Raw genomic sequence first — 8,398 nt, 5'->3', positions numbered from 1 at the left:
TCTAATGATATCTACAACTTTCATTTAGATACCTAAGGCTAAATATAACTGTATTGAAACCTCGCGTTGTACGTTTATCAGTATTGCCGGTTTTTACTATGACTCTTAGATTGGTCATAACTTCTTCGTTATAACTCGGTTGTTAGTGTTCTTTATATTTCTAAAACCCTTGATACGATGTTTATCATTTTATGTAACCTAATAGAGACTTTTGAACATTCAAATTTTGATGCAAATTTCATTACATTAAAAGAGATTACAATCCTTGGCTTTTTAGGTCATTACATCGATTCGAAAAATATCGGGTTGTCACACGAGTGCACATTCAACAAGAAGGTATGTTTCGGATGTAACAAAGAAGGGCATATTTCTAGAGACTGCCCAAAGAAAAACGAAGCAGCAAGGCCAAATGCACTGCCAAAGCCAAGGGCATTTCACATGATCCTCGACGAAGCAAATAACAACGTGAGGAATCAAGGATGAGGACTTCATATCCGAAGATCGAGTTATGCATTAGCCATAGTATCGTATGATGTAGCCTGTTAGAGGCATAGTCTAGGGTGAACTTGAACATCTATGTAATCGTTTCAAGGAATAATATAAAACCTTAGTTTTGCTATCTGATGTGTTAAGTTGTTATGTGATTTTCTTGTATGGTGACGTGGAAAGCTGTGAGACAATACTTGGGACGGGTATGAGTAGGTGTGAATGATAGTAAAGGCCTATACTACCGGAAGCACAAGACTCACACTTGGATCAGGGAAAGTCACAAGGTTACCAAGAAGCTAGTAGTTCATTCCATTTTGTTCATATATGTCATTACCATTGTTTCGGTAATGACTAAGAAGATGATTGTTATTCCGACCCTAGTTGTCATATCAAATTAAGTCTGACTACGATGAGTATGTTACGTGGTTCAGAGAACCAATGTTCGATGTAACATCTAACTTAAGCCCGAAGATTGAAATAAAAGATAATCAAAGCGATCAGTAGAGGTATCACGATAGTTGATTGTAGCTAGAAATGCTACCTTTTAAGATGTGATTAGAACATGAAGGAAGGTATAGTCTGTTCTGGAATTTAACTCTAAGAGACCTGAGTCTAAGCCTTGCAACATGCGATGATATGTCATTAGAATATGACACATCGGTCCATTGTAACAATAAAATAACTTATCTTAAGTTTGTTAAGAAGAAGAAGTAGTCTCCAGTAAGGATCGAGATTGTGACTTGAAGGTCAAAATTTGGAGTCTAACGTGAGATAGAGAGTAGGTGCAAGATCGAGCACCACCTGAGTCTAAGCGTTGCAACATGCGATGATATGTCATTAGAATATGACACATCGATCCATTGTAACAATTAAAGAACTTATCTTAAGTTTGTTAAGAAGAAGAAGTAGTCTCCAGTAAGGATCGAGATTGTGACTTAAAGGTCAAAATTTGGAGTCTAACGTGAGATAGAGAGTAGGTGCAAGATCGAGCACCACCTGCAGTCAAGGAGTCCAAGAGTTAAATACTCGTTCGAAGCAACATAGAAGTTATAGTTATTATCTAGGATGAAGAGTTAACGTAGAGAGTCATTATACAAGCCCTGTTTCGTTGATGATTTTGGGACGTAATCATCCTAAGGGGGAGATAATTGTAACACCTGTAGATCCGGACCAGTCAATTTAGAGACAATGAACATCAATATATTGTCTAGCTAACATCCAACTATCCAACTATCCAAGTATATTCAACTATCCATATAATATCAATAGTTAACAGTCTCAAAAGTTATATTCAATTTTTTTCACAACGCAACTTATAAGTTGAGACTGTTGACTATTTGATATTATATTGTTTTAATAAATGTCTATTTTATCATATAGTTTAAAATAATTATAAATTTCCATGTCCTTAATATACAAAATATTATTTTAAAGTTAATTCGATGACATAGTTATTTTTATAATTATTTAACTGTTTCATTATATATTTATAAGTATTTAATTATATAAATATATTTAATGTAACCTACGGCCCTTCATCTAGTTTTAATAGTTCTTGTGATGAATAATTATAGTTTAAGAAAACCACCCTATTTTTACCACACATGTCTCTCGATTTTGCTCAAAGTCACCAATTCCACATTGGCATTTCAATTTCTTCAAAACGACATATTGCAATTGTGCTAACTTTATTTTTGGACTTGTGCTATTTGAAAACTTCTGTTCTTACAATGCCAAGAAACTTATAATTCGTCAACAACAATATTTTAAAAACCGTTTTTTTAGTTGAACCGGTATGGTGACCGGTTCCTAGTTCAACCGATTCGACCGCTGGGTCAACCGATTTCTATAATTATCATATATATATATTTTTCCTATTTTCCTACACATACATACATATATAAATCATTAATTTGACGTTACCAGTTTAAATATTAAAAAAATATATAAAAATAAGTTGTTGATCAATTCAAATACATTAAAATAACACATAACCATAAGTTTTAGTGTTTTATATCAATCTATATACGTCAAAAAGAAAATAAAATATAATACTGAAACAAAATATAATTTTAGATGAATACAAACACATAAAAAACTTTATAACATATATCATATGTTTTTATTTAGAGAAAATTAAATAGATTTGAAAAAAAATTCACCAAAGTTTATTATGGAAATGGTTTTTTCTCATGTGTTTTTATTCGGTTTAACTGGTTTATTTTGACCGGTTTAACCGGGTTTTTCTAAAAACCGGCCGGTTCAATCCGGTTTAGAAATCGACATAAAACCGATGATAGTTGAACCGTTCTCTCATCCGGTTTTCGGTCCAATTGGTTCGACCGTTTGGTTCAAACCAGTTTTTAAAACATTGGTCAACAAACCAAATTTATATTTTATACACCATGTATACTCATCAAATAAGCGATATTTATTTACTGGAAAAGTATATTGTCTAGCTAACATCCAACTATCCAAGTATACAATAATCTCCAAGACAATTAGGTTGATCATGACAAAATCCACCACTCCACACCTAGCAAATTGATCTTACAAATCATTTTCCCGATATAGTAATAAGTCACGTCATCTATTTCTCTTCTTTGACTTCCATAGAATTGAATAAAAGTGTAACTTCGTTGGGTTTTTTTAGGCAAAAAATTAAGTTTGTAGAATTTTCTTGAACTGACAAAACATAATTAAGATTTTTTAAACGGTTTGAAAAGTTCATTTGACAAGCTATTTTCCCATATAATAATCTCCAAGACAATTAGGTTGATCATTACAAACTCCACCACTCCACACCTAGCCAATTGTTTTAATATGGTGATCATTACTTTCACAACCAAATTTAATTGGTAACCATTGGCTAACACAACTTTTTTTTGCATTATTAAGTCGTTTTGGCCTTTGGCCTTTAATATCTATATGTTTAATATATGTGGATCTTTGCTTTAATGTGATCAAGTTGCAAAAGAGGAAAGTGGTCCTAATTAGGCAGTTGCTGAATCAGTGTGCTGAACTACAAGCAACAAACTACAAACGCGGTTACCGATGGTCCTCATCCCATTCAACGTCATCATTGTTCTGAAATCCGAACCTTATCCTTAAAAATCCAGTGGCCCTATGTTTAAACCACTATCTCACGCTTTGAGTCTCTTTGACTTTGAAATTTTCTTGGTCAAAGTTTTGCATATTGGTAAGAAACATCGTGGAAAGTCCACCTCCTTGTGGAACCAGTATATAACACCATGTAAAGGAGTGTTTTATCGATATCAGAAAATATGGAAGGAAAGCTTTACGAGGCATCTTTGAAAGGCGACGTACAAGCACTCAATGAACTACTCCATCAAGACCAACTCATCCTCGACAGACTCTCACTCACCGCCTTCAATGAAACCCCCCTCCACATCGCCACCATGCGCGGCCATCTCAATTTTGCCACGGTGGTTCTGACCCAAAAGCCGAAACTTGCCATGGCCTTAGACAGCCAAAGACGAACCCCACTCCACCTTGCCTCCGCCAATGGCAACCTGGAGATGGTGCAAGAACTTATACGGTTAGGTAGTGGCGGCGTGTGTAGTTTTCAAGATCAAGATGGGTTAACCCCTCTTCATTTGGCAGCCATGAACGAGCATTTGGAGGTTATGAAGGCTCTGATTCAGGCGAATCCTCAAGCTGCTAAGGAGACGCCGGCGAGTGGAGAAACCATCTTGCATATGTGTGTTAATTATAATCGGATTGAGGCGTTGAAAGTGTTGATGGAGCTGTGGAAAGAAGAGGAGTTAGCCAAGATCACAGATCATAATGGAAACACTCTCTTGCATGCTGCTTCTATCAATAAACAGATACAGGTATATTCTCTAATCTTTAAGCCCAAACAAGTCAAGGTTAATTATACTTTTGTTAGGTTCTATTAATAATTGATAAAATTTTGTCCAGATTTTAAGCTATTTGCTGAGTATACCAAGTATCAAAGGTAATGGAAATGCTGTAAACAAACATGGATTAACGGCACTAGATGTTTTAGATCAATCCCCGAAAGATCTCAAAGGGTTTGAAGCACAACAGATTCTTATGGAAGCCGGTGTTTTAAGAGAAAATGGTCTTCGACCTCTCTCTAAGCCTTTACAGCCATCAGCAGTTCTCTCTCAGATTAAACGAAAAGGTTTCCTATCAAGAACATGGGCTCGGTATCTGAACGACGACAAACAATGGCTGGAAAAGCAACGTGGGATTCTAATAGTTGCCGCCTTAGTGGTGGCGGCGATGGCTTACCATTCCGGTATCAATCCTCCCGGAGGGGCGATTACTGACACCCAAAATGGTCGGTATTCTCTTGGAAACGCAGTTCAAACGGAAGTAGATATGGATCAGTTCAACAGTTTCGTGATGTATAATACAATCACTATGATATTTTCGTTGGGCATAGTTGTTATCTTGATCACCGGATTTCCTCTGAGAAACAAGTTCTTAATGTGGGTGCTTACGCTTGGAACACTGTTCACGGTGGTGTTTATGGTGGCTACTTATCTGCAGTCGCTAGGGATGATGGCGCCAGATGGGTATGTGGATGCGACGAGTGTTTGGGTTTGTTTGGTTTTGCTGTTGGGTTGTGGGATCACCGCGTTGATTCATACCATTTATTTTGTTGTTTGGGTGGTGATGAAGCTGTCAAAGCTCAGGATGCCGGAGACCAATGCAACAAGGAACCAGAGTGTGGCTGAAGTTTGATTTATTTATTTATTTAATTCTTAGATAATATGCCATTTTTTTTCTGTTTAGTTGACGTACACAATAACCCTTTAATTGTGAAAATATATCAAGTTTGATTTGTATCTGTTTTCAAGGTTTTAATTATTTTCTGCATACCAAATGAGTACCAATTTTCTATGGGTTTTGTAGTTCAAAAAAACAAGATTCAATTTTGTTTTCTACCCATTCACTTTTACTATTCGGTATTTATGTTTGGTGTTAGTGATTGCGATTTCCGTAAAAGATCACTTTGTAGTTTACAAGCAACCCGACCATGCCAATTTGATCAATTATGATTGAATAAGTCGAACCAAAGAAAACTCAATTGTCTCGAGGAGCACACATTTAACCAAAGCATGCCAAGGAGACACTAAAAAGGGCCATTTTTCGAAGGCCACATCCGTCATTAATCCATCTTAAATTAGTGGCGGAGCTTAAAATTTATATATGATGATAGAAACATTATCAATAAATATTCAATAGAGTTATCGTATTCACCACATTAAGTATGTGTAGCATCAAAACCAGTTAATGAAACAATAGTTTTATCATATATATATATATATATATATATATATATATATATATATATATATATATATATATATATATATATATATATATATATATATACACGCACACACACATTGTCGGGTTTTATTTAAAAAATTGTTTTAAAACTCAAAGATAGCAGCGGAAGTAATTTATAATTTGAATAACATAAACTGGTTTTATTCCTGCCGATTGATCATCTTGCATAGGATGGAAACATGGCAGACCTAAGCCCAGGGCGAGCTGGGCCATGACCCAAGGCAACAAATTCTAGCGGGGCATCAATTTTTCAAAGCTTGTTATAGGTATTATTGTATAGTTGAGCCACATCTAGTCGGCTAGTCCAGTAAGAGATCCATTTCACGTCAAGCGGAGCCGGTTCTTGAAGACCTAATTAGCGCCAACTAAAAGCAATTTACGCATGCTGACTTCTTGATCTAAACACACGCCTAATAATTGAAGATGAAGAACACGAGGCGTCCTCTTCTGGAGAATGTAGATGGATGATTAGAATTTAAAATCATGATACAGTCCTCTCTCGATTGCTCTACTGCTCTCGTCCGCTTCTCTCACTCTTTATCGATCGCACCTCCTATGTTCTTTTTTTTTTTTCTGAATTCTGAATCGCTCTCTACTGCTCTCATCTGTAATTGTTTCCTCTACTGCTCTAAATCTGTAATAGTTTCTCTTCTGCTCTATGTAACACCCTGCTTCAAATCGTTTTATAATTCAGTGCCATGAATCGAAGACCAGTTATCATAAGGCTTCAGGTCTTGGGAGAAAGAGAGATTTAGACCCCTTTGTATGTGGCAAATGTAGCTTAGGTGATTTGAGAGTTTGGTTGGCGCTTTGGAGCCCAAGGGTATAACCGTAAAGTGATAGTTCGAGCCTTTTATGAATTTTAGATTTAAGTTTAGTAAGTTTTAAGGTGAAGGAGAGTTGATAGGGTTGTAGATCTTCTCAACACCTTTCTATGGATATAAAGACCGTCAAAATTAGAGTTGAAACAAAGAAGTTATGATCCTTTAAAATTAGGGCGGTTTTGGGTTGAGCCGCGTAAGCTGGGCGTACTAGGGCATCCCTAGTACGCTGGGCATAAATTGAGTACGTTGGGCGTACGCGATAAGTGCCCAAACCCTATTTTCGTGGTTTAAGCCTTATTTAAGCTCCTTAACTCCTCGAAACCCATTCCGTTCTTAGCCTCCACCTCTCCAACACCCTCTCTTGTAACCCTAACCCTAGATTACGCCTTGAGAGCAAAAAGAAGGTGTTCTTAAGTGCTTTGGAGTGTTCTTGGTACACCTTGGAGAATAAGGAACTCATGGAATTGTTAGATTTAGCTAGTTTTGGGTGTTATGAGTTTTGGTCACTTTAAGTGCATAAAGTTTAGATCTTGAAAGTTTGTGACCTTGTTATGGATAAAGTTGGAAACTTTATCCATCTAAACATCATTTTGATTTAGATATGAAGGTTGGAGACTTCTACTTCATGGATTAAGTTGAAAAAGAAGCACTTTTGGGTCCTTTTGAGACTTAAAGACTACATCTTGTTTGTTGGGACCATTCTAATGGATAAAGATGGAAACTTTATCCATTATGGATCTATTATGAACCATAAAAATGTGATCTTAGCCCTTCTATCCCTTCCATACGTGAGTTGTGTAACGTCCCAAAATTAAGACCAAAATTTTGATTTTTATATTAATATAACCATTATCCAAAACAATATCATAAAACCATAGTGAACTTAGAGTATGTCAATAAACATCCAAATACATCAGAGTTATAAAAAATGCAGAATAATGTGGTATGTACAATGCAGTCATCCCCAACTCTTCCTTTTTGAAATCGAGGTACCTGAAACATAAACAGAAAACCGTAATCACAAAGCTTAGTGAGTTCCCGAAGATACCATATACCATACAAACATACAGCCAAGCATATCTGGGTGCTTGCCTACCCCTTCGGTCTATTTCAACCGGATACTATCAAGCATATATGGGTGCTTGCAATCCCTTTCGGTCTATTTCAATCGGATATTATCAAGCATATCTGGGTGCTTACGATCCCCTTCGGTCTATTTCAACCGGATACTGTCAAGCATATCTGGGTGCTTGAAATCCCCTTCGATCTATTTCAACCGGATACCGGGTCTATTTCACCCTTACTACAAACACATAATATCATAACAAGAATCACACAATCATCAAAAAAATACAGCCATAACTAACAATTGCCACAAAGAAAATCTTTACACTACATCCTAAACTAGTGGGCCGACATTGGTGCCTTCGACCCACGGGTACAGTAAAGGAAAACTCATCTCTAGCTGCTAAAACACTCAAATGAATCTCGGTCTGCTGATCCAGAAAATCCCCGTGCTAACATCATCAAATAATAGCCAATTAATAATTTGATCTTGACCCATAATCAAGAATCTAAGCTACTTGACCCATATCCAGGGCAAAATACCATTTTACCCTTTCTCTTACTTGGCCTAAAACCAAGGCCCATCCCATTGCTCAAAAGGCCAAAATTCATTAATAGCATCTCAAAGTCCAATAAGGCCCAACTTCCAAATTGGGCCCAAAATCATCATGGAC

General features: G+C 36.4%; 1 protein-coding gene across 1 annotated transcript; it reads left to right on the top strand.

Moving 5' to 3' along the window:
* Positions 1 to 3,700: 3,700 nt before the first annotated feature.
* Positions 3,701 to 5,329, top strand: LOC145052610 (uncharacterized). The gene is made up of 2 exons (XM_079000446.1): positions 3,701 to 4,343; positions 4,432 to 5,329. Exons 1-2 carry the CDS (start codon positions 3,774 to 3,776, stop codon positions 5,221 to 5,223), a joined length of 1,362 nt encoding a protein of 453 aa, XP_078856572.1. The 5' UTR covers positions 3,701 to 3,773; the 3' UTR covers positions 5,224 to 5,329.
* The last annotated feature ends 3,069 nt before the right edge of the window (positions 5,330 to 8,398 follow it).

The sequence above is a fragment of the Lactuca serriola genome, chromosome 5, assembly GCF_051521515.1.
Source record: "Lactuca serriola cultivar US96UC23 chromosome 5, Lser_US96UC23_V15, whole genome shotgun sequence".
In the NCBI taxonomy this organism is placed as follows: domain Eukaryota; kingdom Viridiplantae; phylum Streptophyta; class Magnoliopsida; order Asterales; family Asteraceae; genus Lactuca; species Lactuca serriola.
Note: the sequence above shows the minus strand (reverse complement) of the source record. Positions and strands in the feature narration are given on the sequence as shown.

Coding starts and splice junctions, on each gene's coding strand:
- LOC145052610 (XM_079000446.1), top strand. CDS start 3,774: ATGGAAGGAAAGCTTTACGAGGCATCTTTGAAAGGCGACGTACAAGCA. Junction 4,344..4,431: donor CTATCAATAAACAGATACAG/GTATATTCTCTA, acceptor AATTTTGTCCAG/ATTTTAAGCTATTTGCTGAG.